This window comes from Cervus canadensis, chromosome 6, assembly GCF_019320065.1.
Source record: "Cervus canadensis isolate Bull #8, Minnesota chromosome 6, ASM1932006v1, whole genome shotgun sequence".
Classification (NCBI taxonomy): domain Eukaryota; kingdom Metazoa; phylum Chordata; class Mammalia; order Artiodactyla; family Cervidae; genus Cervus; species Cervus canadensis.
This window is the reverse complement of record NC_057391.1, coordinates 15,196,243-15,220,507: the sequence shown is the minus strand read 5'-3', so window position 1 is coordinate 15,220,507 and position 24,265 is coordinate 15,196,243. Positions and strand designations below refer to the sequence as shown.

The following is a 24,265-nucleotide window of genomic DNA, read 5'->3' as shown; positions in this document are numbered from 1 at the left end:
TTGAAGGAATGAATGAGCCCATCCCTTCACAGAACATCCCATGGAAGACCCAATTATAATTTATCACCCCTAGCTTTTCTTCAGACCAATTTCTTCTTTCTCACTCATTTATATTCTTATCAAAGTTCACTGACAATGTTTTAATGCCAATTCATTGTCTTATTTCTCTGTTCAGAAATGGTCAAGCACTCCCCATAGCTGGTTAAAGATTTGCATTTCCCCCTAGAATTAAAGAGCCAAGCAGGGGAGGAGTTCGGGAGAGGCGGGTAGAAGAAGGCTAGAGGGTAGAACTGGGAGGCTCTTTAAAAGATCAGGTTTGGGCTTCCCTAGCGGCTCAGTGGTAAAGAATCCTCCTGGCATTGAAGGAGACATGGGTTCCCCGACCTGGGAAGATCCCACATGCTGCAGAGCAGCTAAGCCCTGTGCAACAACTCTTGAGTCTGTGCTTTAGAGCTCGGGAGCTGCAACTACTGAGCCCACACGCCCTAGAGGCTGTGCTCACCAACAAGAGAAGCCACCACAAGGAGAAGCCCATGCACCACAACTAGAGAAAGCCCAAGCGTGGCAACGAAGAGCCAGCATAGCCAAAAATAAAGATAAATAAATAAAAATTTAGAAGGTCAGGTTTATTGCAGTATACTTTACATATAATAAAATTCACCTTTTTATTTGTGCCATCTATATATTTGACATTCACCATCCTATAATGACTGGCACAGTCAAATGTATAATATTCCCATCACACCAAAAATTCCTTGTGCTGCCTCTTTGCAATCACCTTTCCCTATTCCCAGTCCTTGGCAACCACTTTTCTGATTTCTTTCCTTAGATTTCTGTCTTTTCCAGAATGTCTCTTCTTTAACTCAGCATAACCTTTTTGAGAGTCATCCATGTGTTGCATCTCTCAGGAATATTTTCCCTTTTTATTGCTGATTAGTATTCCATTGTATGACAATCTACCCATTCACTGGCTGATGAACATTTAAGCTGTTTCGACTTTTTGGCAATTATGAATGAAACTGGCATAATAATTTGTGTAAAAGTTATTTATGTAGACATAGATATTTTCATTTCTCTTGGGTGGGATTGCTGGTCCTGTGTTCAATGTAAGTTTAACTTGATAAGAAACTGCCAAACTGGACTGGGAGGGTCTTATGTAAATAACTGAAAAGGGGTTAATACTACAGAGATTTGAAACCATAATTAATCCAAGCTCCCAGCTAAACAAGTCCAGCTGTGGGGACCTAGTAACCAGTAAGCACCAGAAAATACCAAAGCCTGGAATGCTTGATGAAAGGTGTAAGGTGGAGACCAGGTGCCCCGAGCACCCAACACACAGCACACCCAAGGTTTCAGTGGCCTTGACAACATAACCTCACATCCCCAGGCCATCTGTAAAATGAATGATCGGATGTTAATGTCTTACCTACTCAGAAAACAATAAAATCAACAAACTTGGGGGAGGGTGTAACATCAATACAAAAAACACAGATGATCTGAGCAGAACCATATTTCAAATGAATAACATACTCACACAGAAAGGGAGCTATCACTTACCCAAGTTGGACTATTTAGACTACAGTATATGCCCTCAGGCTCAAGACAAAAAGAACTTGGAACACTGAATTCTAATTAGTTGGCCTTTTTGAAGACATGGATTAGCAGTTCTGAAATGACATTAAATACATTGCAGATAAGGGGAGCCAAGTTTCTCACTGTTAGAGAGTAATATAAATACCAAAAGGGGGGAAGTGAGAACTACCTAGGAATTCTTTTTACTATTTGGCAACATGTTTCTTAAGTATGAAATTATGTCCAAAAGAGGGGGGATGGTTGGACTATATCAGCGCTGCTTAAACTCTCTTATAGTATTAAAAACCACTGGGGCTTTTGATAAAAACTTCAAAACTCCAGAACCTTGCTCACCTCCAGCACGCACTCTGGGTCTTCTGCATAGGGCATCTGGGCTCTGGAAATGTGTATTTTACATCATCAAACATATTTTTTTAAGGCTGGATTAAATTATCTTTGAAGTTAGTGGTTCCACACTCTGGAGGAGGCAAAACGTAAAGTGAGATTTAGAAACCCGTTTCCTGACATGGAGAGAATGAGTATGACAGCTATTTGTTGAAGAACATTTATTACAGAGTTAACGAATTCGTACAAATACCGAGGGGCTATTGGAAAGTCCCTTGGGCAATCTCCCAGGAGGAACGTTCAGGAGAAATTTCAGAATTCAAGTCAAGTCTTGCCAATGTCTTCTGGAGTTATCTCAGGAATGAGTGGCCTGGTTTCTATCCTGCCAAAAAGACAAACACCTTCTGGCCTTAGGGCCTTTGCACTTACAGCTCTCTAGACTTGAAATCCTTTCCCCCACCTGCTGGCAAAGTCGGCGTCTTAAAGCCCATCAAAGAAGTGAAGTGTTAGTTGCCAGGTCGTGTCCTACTCTTGCCATTCCATAGACTGTAGCCCGCCAGGCTGCTCTGCCCATGGCTTTCCCAGGCAGGAAAACTGGAGTGGGTTGCCATTCCCTTCTCCAGGGGATCTTCCCAACCAGGGATCAAACTCAGGTCTCCTGCATTGCAGGTAGATTCTATACCGTCTGAGCTACCAGGTAAGTCCTTAGTCCATTAAATTCAGTTTCAGTTCAGTTGCTCAGTCATCAGTCGTTCTTTGCGACCCCATGGACTGAAACACGCCAGGCTTCCCTGTCATCACCAACTCCCGGACCTTGCTCAGACTCATGTCCGTTGAGTTGGTGATGCCATTCAACCATCTTGTCCTCTGTTGTCCCCTTCTCCTCCTGCTTTCAATCTTTCATCAGGGTCTTTTCCAATGAGTCAGTCTTCCCATCAGGTGGCCAGAGTATTGAAGCCTGAGCTTCAGCATCAGTCCTTCCAGTGAGTATTCAGGACTCATTTCCTTTAGGATTAACTGGTTTGATCTCCTTGCAGTCCAAGGGACTCTCAAGAGTCTTCTCCAACACCACAGTTCAAAAGCATCAGTTCTTCAGTGCTCAGCTTTCTTTGAGATCCAGCTCTCACATCCATACATGACCATTGAAAAAGCCATAGCTTTGGCTATACGGACCTATGTCAGCAAAGTTATTAATATGCTGTTTAGGCTGGTCATAGCTTTTCTTCCAAGGAGCAAACACCTTTTAATTTCATGGCTGCAGCACCACCTGCAGTGATTTTAGAGCCCAAGAAAATAGTCTGTCACTGTTTCCATTGTTTCACCAGCTACTTGCCTTGAGGTGATGGGACCAGATGCCATGATCTTAGTTTTTTGACTGTTGAGTTTTAAGCCAGCTTTTCCAGTCTCCTCTTTCATTTTCATCAAGAGGCTATTTAGTTCCTCTTTGCTTTCTGCCGTAAGGGTGGTGTCATCTGCATTTCTGAGGCTAATGATATTTCTCCCGGCAATTTTGATTCCAGCTTGTGTTTCATCCAGTCCAACACTTCACGTGATGTACTCTGCATATAAATTAAATAAGCAAGGTGACAATATATAGCCTTATCCTGCTACTGCTGCTGCTAAGTTGCTTCAGTTGTGTCCGACTCTGTGCAACCCCATAGACAGCAGCCCACAAGGCTCCCCCGTCCTTGGGATTCTCCAGGCAAGAATACTGGAGTGGGTTGCCATTTCCTTCTCCAATGCATGAAAGTGAAGTGAAAGTTAAGTCGCTCAGTTGTGTCCGGCTCTTTGAGACCCCATGGACTGTAGCCTACCAGGCTCTTCCGTCCATGGGATTTTCCAGGCAAGAGTACTGGAATGGGTTGCCATTTCCTTCTCCAAAATAGTATATGGCAAATATCCTTTTCAGACATTATCTTTAGGCATATATTCACTTTGTAGTGGTGGATGGTTTAGTCACTAAGTCATGTCTGACTCTTGCGACCCCACGGACTGTAGTCTGCCAGGCTCCTCTGTCCATGGGGTTTTCCAGGCAAGATTACTGGAGTGGGTTGCCACTTCCTTCTCCTAGCCTTCTACTCCTTTCCCAATTTGGAACCAGTCCAGTGTTAGGACTTCCAGGACTTCCCTATAGCTCAGACAGTAAAGAATCTGCCTGCAACACAGAAGACCTGGGTTCAATCCCTGGGTTTGGAAGATCCCCTGGAGGAAGGCATGGTGACCCACTCCAGTATTCTTGCCTGGAGAATCCCATCGACAGAGGAGCCTGGTGGGCTACAATCCATGGGGTTGCAAAGAGTCAGACACAACTGAGTGACTGACTGACTAACACCAGTGTTCCATGTCTGGTTCCAACTGTTGCTTCTTGACCGGCATACAGATTTCTCAGGAGGCAGGTAAGGTGGTCTGCTATTCCCATCTCTCGAAGAATTTTCCACAGTGTTTTGTGACCCATACGGCCAAAGGCTTTAGCGTAGTCAATGAAGCAGATGTTCTCTGGAATTCTCTTGCTTTTTCTATGAGCCAACAGATGTTGGCAATTTGATCTCTGGTTCCTCTGCCTTTGCTAAATCCAGCTTGAACATCAGGAGGTTCTCGGTTTATAGACTGTTGAAGCCTAGCTTGGAAATTTTTGAGCATTACTCTGCTAGCATGTGAGATAAGTGCAATTGTGCAATAGTTTGGACATTCTTTGGCATTGCCTTTCTTTGGGAATGAAAACTGACCGTTTCCAGCCCTGGGGCCACTGCAGAGTTTTCCAAATTTGTTGGCATACTGAGTGCAGCACTTTCACAGCATCATCTTTTAGGATTTGAAATAGCTCAACTGAAATTCTATCACCTCCACTAGCCTCCACCAGCTTTGTTTGTAGTGATGCTTCCTAAGGCCCACTTGACTTCGCACTCCAGGATGTCTGGTTCTAGGTGAGTGATCACACCATCGTGGTTATCTGGGTTATGAAGATCTTTTTTGTACAGTTCTTCTGTGTATACTTGCCACCTTTTCTTATCATCTTGTGTTTCTGTTAGGTCCATACTGTTTCTATACTTTATGGTGCCCATCTTTGCATGAAATATTCCCTTGGTATCTCCAATTTTCCTGAGAGATCTCTAGTCTTTCCCATTCTATTATTTTCTCTATTTCTTTGGTCATTTAGGAAGGCTTTCGTATCTCTCCTTGGAACTCTGCATTCAGATGGATGTATCTTTTCTTTTCTCCTTTGCCTTTCATTTCTCTTTCTTTTCTCAGCAATTTGTAAGGTCTCCTCAGACAACCATTGTGCCTGTTGGCATTTCTTCTTCTTGAGGACAGTTTTGATCACCGAGTCCTGTACAATGTTAGGAACCTCCATCCATAGTTCTTCAGGCACTCTAACTATCAGATCTAATCCCTTGAATCTATGTGTCTCTTCCACTGTATAATCATAAAGGATTTGATTTAGGTCATACCTGAATGGTCTAGTGCTCCATCAAGCTTCTCCTGAAATGTCGGTTTATCGGACTGGCTATCCAATCTCGGTTGGCTCACCCCACCCCTCCCTATTCCCTCACCAGGCTTCTTTTTTTTGGCCACACCAAGTAGGAACAGGATCTTAGTTCCCGGGACCAGGGATCAAACCCCTGCAGTGGAAACGTGGAGTCTAAATCACTGGACCACCAGGGAAGTCCCCAGGCTTATTTTCCTGATGTGCTTAATCACTCAGTCGGCTCTTTGCAACCCCATGGACTGTATCCCACCAGGCTTCTCTGTCCATGGGGATTCACCAGGCAACAATACTGGAATGGGTTGCCATGCCCTCTTCCAGGGGATCTTCCCAACCCAGGGATTGAGCCCAGGTCTCCCACACTGGGTATGGATTCTTTACCATCTAAACCACCAGCACTTACCATTATCTGAATTTATCTATATCTCTTGTCCTACTGGCTGACCAGTGTATCATCTCCATGAGGGAAGGACAGTTTGGGTTTTCTTCACTTCTATATTCCCAACTCTTAGGACACTGTTTGTTTTAGATATACCAGGCACTAAATAAACATTCACTGAATGATTTCACAATCTATACATATACAGGAATCTATTTTTCATGATGAGTGAATATGTTTTCAGCATAGTAGATGAAACATAACCAAGTCAAAGGAGAAACAGGACTTTACTATAATAAATAAATTTTATTTTTCCTACCATATAGTTTAAGAAAACCAGACATTAGTATAAGCTGGAAGAACATCTCTGAGTCTGGAAATAGGTCTCTGCCTTTTCATTCATAATGGATTGTTGACTGGAAAATCAGAGGCTGACATTCAACAATATGTAACAAAGTGTCGATATACAGGGTTAACAGGTGTTTCATATATAAAGGATACCATGCCAAACCAAATTCAGGACAAAGCAGATGGGAATGAAAGGTTTCTCTGACACATCTGACAAAAGCATTCTTTTCCAGAACAGCATTCTGCCTTCCTCAGACTATTTCCTGGGAACTGAGTTCCTTCTACAAAAACACTTTGAGAAAGCTTGCTGCAGACCAAATATCTAAATCACTTTGTATTCAAAAGCCTTCTAAATATCCCACTTCTAATTCTAATCAACAAGGACCTATTCTTGTCTCTTTTTAAAATATATTTTATTTATTTTGGGCTGCACTGCATCTTTGTTGCTGCGTGCGGGCTGCTCTCCAGTTGTGATGCGCAGGCTTCTCATCGCAGTGGCTTCTCACTGTGGAGCAAGGACTCCAGGGACTCAGGCTCAGTAGTTTAGCAGTTGCAACTCCTGGGCTCTAGAGCTCAGGCACAGGCTTAATTGCTCTGAGGCATCTGGGATCTCCCTGGACCAGAGATCACACTGTGTCCCCTGCATTAGCAGTGGATTCTCAACCACTGGACCATCAGGGAAGTCTGACAAATTCATGTCTTTAGGAAAGAAGGAGAGTTCCTCTCCAAAGACTGCACAAGGAAAATTAAACTCTCCATTTGTGACTGAAGGAAGAGGCAACTGACTAAATGGCCTCATTCAAGTATACCTGAGTTTTATCACAATGAAAATGATTGGTACATTTTAGAGTAGTGTTTCTTAAGCCAAGGGAGGGGGAAGAGGTACATCCCTTTAGGAGTGTGCCTGATCCCCCTCTCCCCTTAGGAGACAGGGCCTTGGTGAGCAATCGCTACCAGTGGGAATATGGTATATCTACAAAGTGTACTGAGATGTTAAAAAAAAAAAAAAAAATGAGAACTGCTACCTTGAAAGACAAGGCTTCCAAAGTGGCTCAGTGGTAAAGAACCCGCCTGCCAATGTAGGAGCCACAAAAGACCTGGGTTCATTCCTGGGTTGGGAAGATCCCCTGGAGAAGGAAATGGCAACGCACTCCAGTATTCTTGCCTGGAAAATTGCATGGAGAGGAGCCTGGCAGGTTACAGTCCATGGGTTGCAAAGAGCTGGACACAACTGAGCATACATATACACATTAAAAGATATCCTCCCAGTGAGGTTTTCAACTGACCCACTGCCAATCTTTTTAATTTCTGGAATGGCTTAGCAAAACTATATTCACATTAGACTTCATAACACTTAATGATAATGAATATATTTGAACACATTCTCATTCAACATTAGAAGTTTCCAAATCAGTGTACTGCAAACTGTTATAAAATTTAATTGTAACACTGTCCAAAAGTATACAATGGAACTAAGTTTACCAAATGTATAAAAACATTATGAAACACTTGGCCTCATTTTGTTGATTTAACATTTCATTTTCATCATTAAGCATGCTGAAAAAGCAATGTAACCAAAGATTAAATATTCTAAAAGTCCTTCAAATTAGTCACCTGTGATCTTTCAACTACTTCTGAGCTAAATGAAGAACCTTATGTTACTTTCTATAAACAAGAGAATTAAGAAGCCTTCATGCCTTTGGCATTACTAAAATGGAGTACGTAAACTTAGTACCTCTGTCCACCATAAAACTGAAGTTACAGTAGGATGAAATGGAAGCCCAGAACCCCTGGTAGAGTAAAATTCCAGTAATAGTGTCAACCTCTTGCCAAAAAGACAAATTTTGTCGTGCAGCTTGCAATTAATGTACCAAAAATTTACCAGCCTATATAATTTTATCAGTCTACCTTCCCCAGAGGAAGTAAACAGACAATAAAACTAATGAAATCATATTTTTTGACCACTCATATCCGATATAAATTGCTACTTGTCTTCAGAGGATTAGTTGATGAGCTACTTACAAGGTCATTCAAATGTCTGGACCAGTTAACCATAGAGGCAGTGTTCTAAGAAACTGGGGTGTTCCTGAGTCAGCAGAAGAGGGTCCCGCATTGCGATGGATGGCCCCTTAAGTCGTTAGCAAGTGCATGTCAGGGAGTGATGGGCCTCTGTTAAAAACTGTTTTGCATCAGCATTTCTGTACTCTATGAAAACACCATGAAATACTGAACTTTTAATGAGTAATGCAACAGATGAGAAAATATTCAGTGTTTTAGTACTCCACAGAGTAGAAAGCAGAAGACAGAGCCTTAGGTTGTCAGCTGCTGAAAATTAGACCAATCAAAACACAGCTGATAGGCCCTGTGCATTCTGGAGTTCGTAACACCAGCATTTCTGCAAGTTTGGCCCATCGCCCTCCTGACAATCACCTGGGGAACTTGCTCCAGTACAGACCTTCTGCAGGAAACCAACATTTTAAACTAGTAAAGCAGCATCTCCTGACTCGCCTGGAGGATCTACATTTATCACAAGCTCACCAAGTGTTTCCCTCCCTTTGGCAAAGTCTTTAGTATCCTCTGCACATGAACATTAAATTCTGCAGCACATATGAAATGCTGAAGCAACATTAAATGTATAACCTCCCCAAATAGTGTGATGTCATTGGTTAAAACGTGATAGATGAGTATAGATGACTACAACCAATTGGGATTAACTCAGTCAGTGCCCTCTGGGTAACACACTTTACCTGTGCTGCATAATACTTCACAGCATCAAACTTGCAACAAGAAAACAGAGCAAAACAGAACATATGACACCTAGCCACAGGCTGTGAACTTTTAACAAAATCCAAGTCCATAATGACTTGGGAACCTTGCATGGTGAAGCAGAATGGACTTGTGGGAATAAATGGCTCTTTCAATTCATTCCCTTCACTAGGTGGGGAAAGGAAGAAGGCCCCTCCCCAAACCAGGTTTCTTCATTCTGGAATGCCTTCCCAGTCCCCACAGCTCCCACAGACTCAATCTCTGCTTTCTCAGGTTCCCAGACTGACCTTCCCAGCTCATCCTCTTCCACTGTGGCAGGAGAGGCTTTGCTACATGAATCTCATCAGATGAAGCGTGTTCCATTTTCCAAGAGGAATACTTCAAGGGCAGTAAAGCTTAATCCAACTAATTAATAGTAAAGCTATACGGGTGGTATGCCTAATCCAACTGTTTAAATAGAATTGGAGAACACACTTTAAATAAATTAAAAGCTAAATGAAATAATGATTTGCATGAATGAGGACTGACTTGAACCCACGTCCCCCTTTTAAAATAGTACTTACAGAATCCAATGCACATCTAGAGAAATGTCCCCAGTTAAATACCTCATTGACTTGAACCCACTCAAAAATGCCAAGATATCAAGCATTATAAATATTTTAGGCCATTGTAAACTGGGACCGTGCCACTGCCTGTGGTAGTTAGGATGTTGTAGCTTAATGCTGACGTTTGGTACGAAAAGCTTATGGTGTGAATCAGGTTTCCTTTTTATGTAATTCCGGCTCCGGAATCCGATACAGGGCAGCTGAGAAATAAACTATGTTGCTGAGGCTGAAGATGAGGCATAGAAGTATGGCTCCGGCTATCTGGGCGAACAACAGGGGCCTGCAGTGGGCCAGGAGCCACTCCTTCCTCAGAGTCTTGTCCAGAAGGATGGCTTCCATCTGCATGTGCGTGGCCAGGATCACACACACATGAAACAGCTGGTGACTGTGACCTAAAGCAAATACACAAAAGGCCACCAAAATCAGCGATGAGAAAGGAATGGATACTGACAACACCCTATGGCTTGTGTGCTAAAAACACTCTGTGGCATAAAAGAAGCTAGATACAAGATACCTACTGTCTGGGAAAGGCAAATCCATAGAGACAGAAAATAGACTAGTTGTTGTTTTGGGTAGGGGGTAGGAGTTGGAATTAACAGTACATGGGTCGGAAGGATCTTACTGGAGTGACGAAAATGTTCTAAAACTCATATACGGTGATGGTTACACAATGTGGTAAATTTGCTAAAAAAAAAAAAAAGATTGAATTGTACATTTGAAATTAGGGTGTTATGTTATGTATAACGCACGCGCTCAGTCGCTCAGTTGTGTCTGACTCTTTGCGACCCCATGGACTGCAGTCTGCCAGGCTCCTCTGTCCATGGAATTTTCCAGGCAAAAATAATGGAGTGGGTTTCCATGTCCTCCTCCAGGGGATCTTCCCAACTTAGGGATCAAACCCGTGACTCTTGTGTCTCCTGCATTGGCAGGTGGATTCTTTACCACTAGCACCACCTGGGAAGCCCATATGTGATATATACTTTCAAGGTTTTATTTTTTAAATATCTTTTTTTTTTAAATATCTTATGAGAAAAATAAAAAGGCCATCAGAGAAAACCAAATCCATTTTCAAAACAACTTATCCACCAGTCCTGTTTTTCACATGAGAAAGTTCTGAAGTTTACCTCTTGAGAGCTATTACCAGTCAAATCTGATTCTGACTTCAATACCAAAGGGGAAGCCAGCCAGACTTCCTGTTGGCCACTTATGAGATGCTCCTCTCCCTACTGCTGGTTAATCCCAGACACAATGAGGGGCTCTTCCTCTCTGATACCGCACAGGACCCCGGTCAGCACGTACGCATCCCCAGAGGGTGGGAGCCCAGTGGACGGAGGCTGCAGTACGCAGGGGATACTGACTTGGTAGCTGGTGAGAAAAGGAGTCCACTGCCCAGGGCTGGGGATTGCCTCGGGGGACAGTCCACAGAAACCAGGAGTAAGATGAGAAGACCACATGTTTCATGGGCTGAATTGTACCTCCCCCTCCCAAATTCACATGTTGAAAGTCTTAACTCCCAGTACCTGAGAATGTGACCGTATCTGGAGATAGGGTTTTTAAAAGACAATTAAGTTAAAACTAGGTCACTAGCATGGGACCCACTCTGGTATATTTATAAGAAGAGGAGATTAGGATGTACAAGTACACAGAGGAGAAATCAGGTGAAAAGAAATGGAGATGGCCCCTAGCAAGCCAAGGAGAGAGGACTTGGAAGAAACCAACCCTGCCAACCCTTGATCTTGGGCTTCTAACCTCTGGATTATGAGAAAATAAACTTCTGTTGTATCAGCCATGCAGTCTGCGGTTCTTTGTTATGGCAGCACTAGCAAACTAATACAAGAGTTAAATAAGGACCCTCCTTCAGTTAAAAAGAAAAAAAAGAATTCAGTGTTGTACCCCCAGGATTTATCCTATAGTAAGTATTCAATAAATGTGTCCATGGAAGGGACCAGGCTGGCCATCTGCCCTAATGAGCAAGAGCCAAGTCGGGAATGAAGATGCAGGAAAGTTGAATGAGTGACCAACGACTTCCTTAGGGCAAGGAGCTGCCAGCAGCCCAGCTGCATCCTCCAGGGAGATACTGTGCCTGGAAGGGCCACCCCTCCCTCACTCAAGCCATACCACTGGGCTGTGTACAATTTCCAAATCTGTGTGTTTTGCAGCAGAAGTGGTTCCTTATCCAGCTGAAAACCGTACTATCCAAGGACACAGGGCCAAGCAGTAGGAAGTGACCAGCTGCGCTCACCAAATGAGGCACCAACCCATCTTCATTAGGGCAGGAGACAAAAAGACGGAAGAGCCAAGAGCACTGGACAGATGTGAAAGGGGCCTGCAGCGGGAAAAGTGATGTCAACACTCCCGTCTGGCAGGAATAGGGAGGAGCTTCCTGTGGGCATTGGGAAGGAAGCTCAAAATCTGGCTGACTCTGTTATTTAAGGACAGAGATCTTTCCAAAGCCCTTGTTTAAGATGTTGTCGTTATCTGCCATCTCTGCCATATCCTCCCAGTGGAGTGTCTTTCTGCTCTAGGCCCAAAAGGACAGGATAGAGGTGAGCAAATAAAATGTTATTAAGAAGCCAGAGTCGGCAAAATAAGGCCCAGTGTCTATTTGTTTTTCCTGCCGACCCCAGACTTTGTACATGATCAGCTCTATTTCTTCTGGCTGGGCTGGGGCTAGGGAGGTGGACATGCTGGGCAGGCTCCTTGGGCAGGTTCCAATCCCCTGGCCCTCACATCTCCCTCCTTTTTTGAAATCTGCCCTCTAACCACTTTGCTCATTGTGATCCCTTCTGGCAGAGGAGAAGGAATAAAGGAGATGAAACTCTTGTCAAAGCAAAATGTGGCCACGTTTCTTGGGTAGAAGATGGAAACTCATGGACAAAATGGGCCTGGGGAGAACCGAGGTTCCTGCTCGCCACCTGGGGGTGAGGACTTAGATCTCCAAGGTGGCTTATCCAAGGAGCTCTCACCCCAGGAGCCCTCAGCCTCACCAGAAATGGGCAAGGGTCCCTCCTCCAGCCAGTCCCAGAGCCAGGGTGGAGGAGACATGTTCCACAGCGCTACCCACGTCCCTCGACAGAGAGGAAGGAACTCTGCCAGCAGGTATAAACCCCTGTAACTCTGACGCCTCCTCTTCACCACATGGCTTCTCTGGCTTGAGCATGTTCAGGCTCACCTGGAGAATCACTCGGCTTCTGAGAGAGTGCTGGGCCCACCCCAGCGGGATGTCTCGGGGGGTGGGGGCTGAGATCCACATGTTCCCAGGTGAGGCTGAGACTACTCATCCAGGCTGGGAACTGCTGAGGCTGGGAAGCACTGCTCTACCACGATTCCTGGCACCATCACACCCGCCTGAGTGAGACACTCTTTCCTCTCCTTGGCACTGCCCCCCGCCGGCTGATACCCTCAGAGCCTTCTGTACCCCGTCTTTCCTCTTCCTCTTTACAGCTGCCTTCCATGGTCACTTAATAATGGGATTTCCCATTCCAGGTAATAATAGGACTCTCCTGTCCCCATACCCGCCAGAAATGCTTTAGAACCCTAGACCCACCTTCTCTCCATCCCCCACCACCCTCCCTGGGCATCCACAGTCTGTGTACATCCTGACCTCTGTCTCCTGGCAATTTCGCTCACCGTGGCCTGGGCCTGGAGAACTTCCTGAGGCTTTGCTTCTCACCCTGCCCCCGCCTCCCCTTGGCAACTACACGCGCTCGTGTCAGGGGTGGGAACGCCCCCTGGGCAGCGGGGCCCCCACGCGCTCACCGATGTAGTCGAAGCGTCCAGGGGCCAGGCGCTCTGGCAGATGCGCGGAGTAGAAGAAAGAGGCCAGGAGGGTCATGGCCACGTGCTTCTGGTGGTACAACGTGGCCTCGTTCTCCGCACTTTCCCCGGGGAACAGGAACACCTGCAGGTATTTGAAGACACATCAAGCCTTCAAACGGATAACCTACAAGGACCGACGGTATAGCACAGGGAACTCTGCTCAACATACTGTGATAACCTAAACGGGAAAAGAATTTGCAAAAGAATAGATACCTGTTTATCACTGAATCACTTTACTGGACGCCTGAAACTAACACAACGTTGCAAATCAACTATACTCCAAGGTAAAATGAAAAGCTTAAAGAAAGAAAGAAACATCAGGTCTCGAGAGGAGGTCTGTAGACCTCCCCACGCACATGAGTGGACTCTGCGCCAAGGCCATTCCCTCCCGGCATCTGTGCTTGGAAAGGGACCTCACAGGGCCTGTGTGAGCAGGCTTCCTGTTCTGGGTGTGAGCAACTGAGACCTAAGGTAAGTGTATTTTAACCTCCTGCATGCTCATGAGAGCCTTTGGGTTATTTAGTTACAAAATATGAAGAAAGGAAGGAAGGAAAGGAAAACAACAGAAGTGAAGAGAAAAGGAAAGGAAAAAAAAAAAATCTTGCTAGATATATCACTACCCTGCCCCACCCCCACCCCCGGGGCTAAAATGTAAGTATAGTTAAAAAATGGCCCATTTCACACTTGAACTCACTTTTAACCAGCACATGCCTTGAATTGATGCTCTTAATTAAGGTTTTAAGGCCTAGGAATTCCTGCAAGGCCTTCTGAGTCATCAAAAACTATTCATTACAGACATTATCCTGGTTTGGAGTTTGGTATGGTTTTGTACGATTATTAAAAATAGCGGCAGCCACCACCTACGGAAGGCACTAGGCCAGGCCTTCTATGTGCATCATTTCATCGAGCCTCAGCAGTGACCACAGGGCAGACTCCATTTCCCCCATTTTGCAGATGAGAGTATTGGGCTGGAAGGTGACTTGCCAACCACTAATGAGTAAAGTCAGGCTGATTTGCAGAGCCTGTGGGCTCAGCCACAGCACCGTTCAGGGTCAGACCTCTCCTCCCCCACTGCCCAGCGTCTGATGCGGCCGAGTGCCAGGAGCATCCAGCACTCATCCTAACGCAAGCTTGTGCTGTCTGCTCTGGTGGCCTGTGGGGCTGGCTGGTTCTCCCTGCGCTGGTTTCCTGGGTGTGGTCTGTGTCCTCGAGGAAGGATTCAAGGGAGTGGGCTGCATCCCCCTCTCTGGGTCTCCCCAGACCCACACGGGCTGAGCACAGAGCACAGCCTCAGTGCCTCAGCTGGTGGAGCCAGCCCGACCCCTCTCCTTCGGCCCTGGGTGCTGCCATCCTGGCCTCAGGCATCAGACTCTTACACTGCCTCCACCCACGGGGCCTGGGCCCGGAACTGCTGAGCCCATCAGGTCTGCTTATTTGATGACCCCTCCTCTACCCGCCTGTGAAGGAGGGGGTGTCAGCCTCATTTAAAGATCAGGAAACTGAGGCTCAGAGAGGTTATGTTCATTGCTTAATGTCACACAGCCAGTGAGCAGTGGGGCTGGGATTTGAACGCATGGCCATCTGGGAGGACGTGAACTTTCCCTCTTCTTGTTTTCCCTCCTACACCCTCTTCCTTTGTGTTCTCCATCTAATTCCCATCCATCCTTTAAGACCTTCAATCATACGCTTTCCTTCACCCCTACTTCTGTGTTAATTGATGATAATATATAATAATGCATTTATGGGACTCTCACCACCAGTTAGCACTGTACACATTATCTCATGTAATCCTCCCCATAGCCTGACACAAGGAGGTGTTACTACCAGGCCATTTTACAGATGAGGGAGGTCAAGACACAGAGATAGTAGAAAACTTTCCCGAAGTCTTGCAGGGAGTGAATATTAGAGATTTGCCTCCAGAGCCCACTCTCCTGCTCACTCTACTAAACCCCAGGGCTGCCTCCCCTGCCCAGCCCTCCGAGATTGCTCCTGAGCCTCCAGGTAGCCCTGGCCACTGATGCATCTCCTAGAGCCACCTACCTAGCGCCCCTGGTAGGTGGCGGCAGCCTGTGTCCGTCAGGGCCTCTGTGTTCATGCCGTCTAACTAGTCTGCGAGAGCCATTAAGGGGTTCTATTCCCACGTGTTCTACTGTGACCAGGACAGCGTCTGACCCCCAGAGCTCAGGACACAATTGATTCCCGGGTGTTGCCAACAGACAGAGAGGGGTCAGAGCAGGGCCCTTACCCTGAATAAGATGGGAAGGGAGTCCCAGGTGTAGGGAAAAGCAAAGGCCAGGACACGAAGCATCTTGCAGAGCCCGGGCTTCTGTATCTCAAAAAACCTAAATCAGGAAAGGAAACGGGGGAGAAATGAGAATGAAAAGGAGTTTCAGTCAATAACACACACACTAAAAATAACCAAGGCCGAGTAACCCACAGAAACAACCACTTGTGCACAAACTCCTCCCTTGGCCAGCAGCTTCTCCACCAGCCCTCTCCACTTCTCCCCCACCCCCCGGGGGAAGGGCTCCATCTCAGATGTGAAAAGAGTTTGGAGGCATCATCTCCCAGCACCATAAGAAGCAACGGTATCCAAAATCAGGGAGGAGGCATGGAGCAAGGCCTTCGAAGGCCAAGTTATCTAACTGCCGAAAAGAACCTCCAAAGGTCAAACCAGCAGCCACTAGGAGTGGGAGACTGTGGGGCGTGGGCGGGCCCAAACGCACAGGCGCCTGGGGCCAGCACCTCTGCGAAGGGTGAGATGCTTAACTAGTCAGAGTCGCCGGGTGATCACCCTGCAAAAGCCCTGGGTACAATTAGGTGTTTAATTACAAGAGATTTCTGGAATATTTAATAACACACAGGAATACCAGGCTGGGAAAACTGAGTAAGCATGGTCCTTCCTTCTCTTTTTTTTCCTTCCTTCTCTCTTTCATCACCACCCCCACCTGCCTCTGGTTCAAAGACAGAGGAAGCCAGCATTAAAATGAGGGGTGCGGAAGTTGCCAAGACAGGTAGGTCCTTCGGGATGGAACACCATGGGGCCTCAGCTGGCTTAGGCCCAGCCTGTGGAGTGGGCAGCAGCTGAGGGTGCAGGGAGATGGGCAGCACAGATGGCAGGCTAGACACTGGGCAGGGGGAAAGGGTGTTGGAGGAGAGGCTCCGCACAAAACCACAGCCCTGAAGTGGGGCTCAGGCAGGGAGAGCTCACACTCCCAGGCTGGGCCCGGTGGCAGGGCAGGCACCCGCTTCAGTACCACATCGTACTGGGGGGCTGGGTTCTCCCTTGGTACCCACAGGACTGTGAGGCCAGAGCCTCCCCCTGCAAAGGTGATCTGCAGAGCCAGGATGTTGAGGCTTGTAGGGTGGCTGTTATGGGGCCGCCTGTAAGAGGACAGGGGCGCTGGGGCCCTCCAGCCCTTCTCGATAGCCCTGCCCCTCACCACACTCTCCGGTGGGGGTCGGGTCTGCTCCTCACCTCTGTACCCCAGGTGCCCTGTCCCAGCCCACTCGCCCACCCTTTCTCCACCAAACAGGGTCTGCTGCTCCCCCAGCCCAGGTCCATCCCTTCCAGCAGGATCTTCATATCCTCTATGAGCCAGTGCAGTCACCTTACTATGAGCTCCACTGTGCCCACCTCCTCTGGCATAGAATACAGCAGAGACACCCCCATCTGCCTCCAGGGTGGTCAGGGAAGCCTCCTCAAGGGTGGGGCTGGGTCTGCTCAGCTCTCCAACCCCAGCATCCGGCTCAGTAGTGTGCCTGAGGATGTGGACATCTGCTCGGCAGCCCAGCCTGGGGACCCCTGTTCACCATGGGCCCCAAGAAGCCCCATAACCTCCAGAGATGAGCTTCAACTTCACTCAAGCCCATGGGCATGTCCCTTCTTCTTTTCTGACCCTGTGGACACTAGGTAGAGAAGGAAGAGAAGCTCAAGGAGGAGGAGGAGAAATAAGGGACCTCAACTCATCATCCCCCAGAACAGAACCCCAGCCTTGGAGGAAACCACAAACCCTGGGATTGGAGAGGCTGCACAGGGTCACGATCTGGCAACAGTGTTTGTCTTGGACACCCTGAGTCTGGTCCAGTCCCTGACTTTTGTGACCATCTCAGCCAGCACGTGATGTAACCCTCGTGTGCCCCAGAATCCTCGTGTACCACAGGGATGACTACAGAATCCCTTAAGGGCTTGTTGCAAGGGTTTATCAAATGATGCTCACTAGGAGCTCACAGCTGTGCAGAGCACAGAGTAACACTCATGAAATAGCAGCATTTGTGTGTGTGTGTGTTGTAGAAGCCATCCTCTCCCTCTCCCCATCTTGTAGCCACGTGGTACCAGAAAACAGAACAGGAGAGAACAGACAAGCTCTGGGTAATTTGCCTAAAATCAGCTGGGCTAATAGGAGGCAAAGCGAGGATTTACACCCAGGCCATCTGGTCGGCTTCCCACTCTGTCCCCTTGGGCAGGTCTCAGACCACTCCCCAGTCTCTGCTCTTATGGACACCCCTCTGCCCCAGGAGGCGAATGGAACACACTTCCACTGCTCCAAGAGTCAGAGCCCATCTTTAGTAGGGCCTTCTCAGTCTACGCTGGCCGACCCTGCCCGACCACGCAAGCCTGCTCCCTCCCTCCCCACGCTCTGCCACCGCCTATCACCTCTGGGTGCAAAGAGACTTGCTCTTAAAGCACGCTCTCTCTGCGGCCACTTACACAGGAAGAAAGCTGGCTGTGGTTGGTGAGGGCCATCCCCCAAAACATGGATTTCCTGCGACTTGAGACATGGCGCCCGGCCTGATAAAGTACTTCCCCAAGGGCAAACGAACCAGCCTCTCCAGCTGCCAAGCCGAGTCTACAGAGGGAAAAAGGAGAAAAAGCAGAACAGAAGAGAGCAGCAGAGAACAAGAGGCAGAAGGGCCAGCAGCCACAAAGACGGTGGGCCGCCCACCACCAAAGTGCAATTCCACGTCAGGCCACAGGGTGTCGCCACAGCCAGAGACTCCGAGAGGGAGGAGCAGGAGCCAAGGCATTCTCCAAAGCGCACCACGCCCCCGAGTCTCCAAAGCCTCGCCTGGTTCGGCAATGCCTGTCCCCCAGGGCTGGGAGTCAGGGAGTCAGGCCTCCTCTGCCTAGAATCAGGTGGGCAGGAAACACTGGATTTCGGGAGAAGCCTCCACCAAGAAAGCGCGGATACAATACCAGTCTACTCTAAAACCCGATAAATCCTGTTGCAACAAAGCTGGACAGACGTACAAGTGAATTCCAGAACCATGCTTGAAACAAGTCGGCCTTTGGAAACATCATTCTATTGCTCTGTGTGTGTGTGTGTGTGTGTGTGTGTGTGTGTGTGTGTGTGTGTGTGTGTGTGTGTGTGTGTGTGTGTGTGTGTGTGTGTGTGTGTGTGTGTGTGTGGCGCGCGCGCGCAGTGGGGGCGGGGGGTGGTATTATGGCTGTTTTGTTGTTGTGTGGATGACGTAACAGGAATGTGGACATTTCCACGTGCTGACCCTTGGCCCCAGCAGCAGTCTATCATCTGGCTGAGCCCTCTGACCTCCGGATGTGTCTGGGAAGCACTGTCTGCTAAGCCTCCCGTCTCCGGCTCTGACCTCCAAACCCTTCCAGGCCTGCCCCATGCCGCTCTGAGCTGCCGCAGCACCACTGCCAGGGCACGGCTCTCACGGCACAGCTCACATTCCACCAGGGACCAAAACCCATCTCTCCCTCACGGCACTGACGACAAGGTGTTCCACAGAGCGCGCATGTGTCTAAAAATCCAACTGCGGGATGCTCTGGTTGGATGAACGAAAAAGTACCCACAGCGACTTGTGGTGTACAGCAAACACGTGTAACTACCATTCCTGAGCAGGTGGTGATGCTTCCTGGGCTTGCAGGTGGGTCAGTAGGTATGAGCAGGCAGGGTCTCTGTCACACCTACCTAGCTCCAAGAGCCACAGAGAGGTCATATGTTCTGTCATTTCCCCTGTAAACACTACAGAACAAGAAGGCAGTTTTCTGGAATGTGTTCCTTTAAACTAAATTCCATGATTGTTGTTTAGTTGCTAAGTCATGTCCGACGCTATGCGCCCCCATGGACTGTAGCCTGCCAGGCCCCTCTGACCATGGGATTCTCCAGACAAGGATACTGGAGTGGGCTGTTATTCCCTTCTCCAGGGGATTTTCCTGACCCAGGGATCACACCTGCATCTCCTGCATTGTAGGTGGATTCTTTACCACTGAGCCACCTGGGAAGCTCCCAGCTCTACGCAGAATTTACCTAAAGGACATGTATTGTGTGGGAATAAAGGCCATTCGGGCCACACTACTCTGGAAAGCATGTGGATAACTAAAGCACAACTCATGAGTTCCACCGTCTCCTTTTGTGCTCAGGAAAAGAGGTGGTTCTTGGACTCCTAGCCATACCGCAGACTGATGCAGCAGGAGGGAGAGGCAGGGGTGGGCCTGGGGGATGCAGGGGAGAAGGCAAGGAGAGAAACCTTGGAAAAGTCACTGAAGCTGGCATCATAGACGCCGAAACAGAAGGAACCCAGGGAACTTTGTCTCAGGTGCCCCTGCTTAAGGGCCATGATTGGCCCAAGGCCACACAGCAAGTCTGTGAAGCTGGGACTCCAGACAGCCCACGCCTGCTTCCATGGCTTCCCCTGCAGTTAATCAGGGCCAAGTCTCTCCCCAAACATGCATGAGCCCTCCTCCTCAGACACCGAAGACAGAGACAGAGAATGAAAACAAAGGGGGCAGGTCTTGTAAGAGCAGGATCCACCAGCACACGGGAAGGAGCGAGGACAAGACGCGAAGGAAGCTGGACGGGCCCCCGGGGGGACGGCCCACTCTACCCTTGGCTCCAAGCATGTGGCACTTGCTTCTTTCCCCCTTCCTGTTCCCCGAGCCCCCACTGAGTCCCACAGGGCACAGTCGCTGAGCCCCCAGAACTGCTTCCTAGGAAGTTTACTGTCCTTCCTGAGCCTGAGGCCAGTCCTCTGGAGGACACACGAGGAGCCTCCGATCCCCCACCTCTGGATCGCTCTTCCAGCCTCTATCCCCCTCCCCTGCCAGCTGCACAGGCTCTGGCAACTCTGAAGCTCCTTGCTGTCTCCCAGTGCTGGCCCATCCTCGCCAGGCCCTCACCCTTGTTCAGGCTCTTGGCTCTGTCCAAAACGCCCTTCCCTCTTCTCCAGCTAAAGTGTTCAACCTTCCTCAATGCTCGATTCTCAGGCTGCTTCACAGAACCCTGGCTATCCAAGTAGGTGTCATTTTGTATTACCATTATTTGCTGATGTTATATTCTGTAATGCTACATGCTTTTAAAAAAAAAAAAAAGAAAAAGCCTTTTCCTCTGGCCTTTAAAGGAAACGTTGGCTCAATCTAGACATTTTGGAGGTCTGCAGTCTGCTGCTTATACTTCATGGGGCACTCTGTGAGGACAAGGACTGAGCCGCTCTCATCTCCATATTCCCCCAGAGAGGGGTTTACCCCCACTCACACCCCAGGCCTTCCCACGAGGGGAAGCAACACAAAACCCAGGCTTGAGACTGAGCCGGCAAACGAGACTCACCCCCATGGAAAGCAGCTCCATGCTGCCCACCTGCCTCAGGACAGGTGAGGGGAAGGCAAGTTGGGGCAAGCATTCCTGATGCTGTTTAAGGCTCTCCTCTTTGACTTTTAAAGAAAAGCAGCTTGTCAAGTTTGGAAAATCTGCCTACCTCTGGGTCCCACAAAACCCAGTGTCCCCCAAAGAAAGCTGGAGCCAAAATCATTGTGGGGAAGTTGCAGAAGCGTACCTTGCCACTCCAACCCCTGCGGTTTTCTCCTGGGGAGGGAAGAGCTACGGCTGCCAGGAATAAGAATGCCACAAGGCCATGGCTCAGGAAAGACAGAGGCTGGGGGCATGGATGGTCAGGACCGCCAGCCTTCCTGGGAGCTCTTGCTAACCCACCGTGGACAGCCCCCAGCACCTGGCACCACTACACAGGAATGTTACCCGAAAACACCATCATTCGAGAGGCTTCCTCAGTCATTTTGGGTACTTTGGTTTTTTATGAAGAATAATCGAGAGTAGTTATCCTAAAAAATGCTCCTTGTACTCACATCCCAGTGAGCTTCCTTGAGTGAAAGGAAAAAAAAAAAAGAATTCGAGCCAGTGAGCTGGGCATGACTCATGGCCATCATGGTTCCCCTGGGGATGTGTCAGATGTCTGAATATCATCTATGCATCACACACATGCATATCTTGTTGTATTGCACTTTGCTTTATTGTGGCTTTTGCAAATTGAAGGTTTGTGGTAACCCCGTGTTGACAGATGATAGCATTTTTAAGCAATAGCATATTTTTAAATTAAGATGTGTACATTGTTTCTTTAGACATAATGCTATTGCACAGTCAATAGACTATAGTGTAAATATAACTTTTATATGCACTGGGAAACCAGAAAGTTCAATGACTTGCCTACTGCGAAGTTGGTATCTTTGCAGTATCTCTGAGGTGTGCCTGTGGCTAGAGGCAGGCCCCTCTCAGTTCCTACTAGCAGGCCACCCGTTTATGGACTGCCTCCTCTGGGCCAGGCTTGTGCCAAGTGTTCTGGATATATTATATCCATCTCACAGGGTAGCTGTGTTGACCCTAATTTTCTTTTTCTTTTTGGCCAAAGCCACATGACTTGTAGGATCTTAGTTCCGCAACCAGGAATTGAGCCCAGTCCACAGAAGGGAAAGTGCCAAGTTTTAACCACTGAACTCCCTTGAGCCCATTTTATAGATGAGCAAGCTGAGGTTCAAGGAGGGTAAGTGACTCGTTCAGCAACGGGGCCAGCTATATCATTTGCAGGGCAGAAGGAAAGTACAGGACCCCCCTTGTTCAAAAATCATTAAGTGTTTCAAAACAACAACAGCGGGGCATTAGACAAGTGTGACGCCCTCTCGATCATGGGGCCCTGAGCACCAGCACAGGCCGTGTGCCTGTGAAGCTGGTCCCGCCCAGCTCCTGGAAGTCCGTGTGGAACTGAGCTGCAGGCTCCCGAGCACCTCTTCCGCGGTCCCCTCCGGCAGTCCGGGGAGCCCCGCGCTCCACCGCCACCCGCCCCTCGCCCCTCGCCCTCTGTGGCAGAGCAGCCGGGTACCTGGAGTAGCAGGAGAGCCAGATGCTAACGATGGTGTTCAGCACGGCCAGGGTCAGGTAGTAGTCATGGAAGGTGGTGCTCACCAGCGTGTCCGGGAAAACATAGGCCGAGTAGGCGACGGCACAGCCTGGGGGAGCAAACCCAGCCATGGGCAAGAAGCCAGGACTCAGCACTGTCTGGACTCCCTGGGAAGACCACCCCGCCCTGCATCTGGCTAAGCCCCTATCACCCCCACAGACCCTGAGCCGTCCTGCACCCCCCCCCAGCTATGCCATCACCACCCCCCCCAGCCTATAGGTCCCCGGCTCCCTTCCCTGCCCACCCGGATCCCACCCTGAGAACCGTTCTGGGAGCCCAGTGCTGCTCCAAGGGCTTGAGAGGTATTAACTCTTATAATCTTTACAGCCACCCTCGGACATCAGTCCTGCAACTGATGCTTATTTTACAGATGAGGAAACAGAGGCACAGAGAGGTTTGGTGACCCACCCAGGGGCACACAGCGAGAAAGCAGCAAAGCCAAGCTTCAAACACAGGCAGCGCAGCAACAGTCCCTGCTTTTAACCTCATGCTGTGGTCCACAATGACACCCCAGTGTGCCCGGCTTTGCCCTGAGACGATGACACGGGTGTTCCTTGTGGAATAATCAGCGGTGCGGGCAGGGAGAGCCCTTGCTGAAGGGGGGCTGTCACATCAGGGGGCTGCGGGCCAGGCCAGCTAAGAAACCGAGCATGAGGGGCTAGCCTCGACGTTTGTGTGGTTTTAGGCTTCGGAGTTTGTGAGGGAAGGGTTACTGAAGGACCTTCTAGACACCTGCCTATTGCAGCTTTTATTCAAAAGAACAGGGACCAGCACTGTCCTTTTCAAAGCGGGCAGGTGTGTCCAGGGGCCTGGACCAGAGGGCCTCTCCAGGCCGAGGTCCCTCTGGGAGAGGCAGCCACAGATCTGTCAGCCTAGGGCCTAAGGTCAGGTCTAAGGTCACCTGTTATCCAAAGATAAAGAGAACTTGGAATCCAAGTTCAAAGCCGCAGCAGGCCTCAAGCCATGCAAGTTCAGCCTCTGCCTTTGATCCTATTTGCTGAGATCTAGGGAAGCTGGGGGACGTGCCCAGGGTCCCACAGGCAGAAAGGGCCAAGGATCACCTCCTGGGACAGCGCTCCCACTCCTGCAGGTCGCCTGTGTGATGCCAGCTGGGAACGGCCCGCAGGAGGACAGACAGACCCTCCTCTCGGCCTGATACCGTGGGGAGGCTCCCACGTGGCCCCGGAGGCATGCGGTCTGTATATACCGGCTGGGGCCAAGTTCCATGGGCGACATGAGCGAGGGAGCCCCAGCGCCTGCCAGAACTGCAGTGGGAAGCAAAGCTGATGAGAGCCTCCAGGTGGCAGGGTGAGGTGGGTGCTGAGGATGGGTGGGCGCACGGCAAAGGCGCTGGCCCTTTGGAGGTTCCGACTGGTGCTTGGGGGCAGAGGGGGCTTTCCCGGGAACAGGAGCAGGACACAGCGCTGGATGCCAGACCAATGAAAGTGAACATCCCCTTTCAGGCAATGGGGGCCACCGAAGGAGTTTAAGCAGGGGATTAAAATGGCCAGAGCCTAGTCAAAGCGCACGTGCACGGGAGGGCTGCGTGGGAGGGGAACAGCGGGACACCAGCGAGGAAGGTGAGCAAACGCCATCCTCCAGGGGTTGGGGGTTTCCACGGGGTCGGGGAGGAGGAGAGGTGGCTGCAGGCAAGGGAGCCCCAGGGGGACCCCCAGCCTCTCTCAACTGACTAGACCTTCCTCTCGGGTTTACCAAACACCCTCCAAGTCAGACTCTCAG

General features: G+C 49.0%; 1 protein-coding gene across 5 annotated transcripts in view; it reads right to left on the bottom strand.

Annotated features, from left to right (window-relative positions):
• Positions 1-7,476: 7,476 nt before the first annotated feature.
• The window catches only part of PAQR5 (progestin and adipoQ receptor family member 5), a 91,754-nt gene continuing 74,965 nt past the window's right edge, over positions 7,477-24,265 (bottom strand). For 4 of the 5 annotated variants that reach the window (XM_043470914.1, XM_043470915.1, XM_043470916.1 and 1 more), the window contains exons 5-8: positions 22,448-22,574; positions 15,564-15,660; positions 13,259-13,400; positions 7,477-9,891 (exon numbers count right to left, since the gene is read on the bottom strand). In XM_043470914.1, the coding sequence (XP_043326849.1) occupies positions 9,650-9,891; positions 13,259-13,400; positions 15,564-15,660; positions 22,448-22,574 (608 nt within the window). In that variant the 3' untranslated portion in view covers positions 7,477-9,649. Of the gene's footprint in view, positions 9,892-13,258; positions 13,401-15,563; positions 15,661-18,029; positions 18,596-22,447; positions 22,575-24,265 lie in introns of those variants that run through there. The other variant, XM_043470918.1, reaches the window with a different exon arrangement.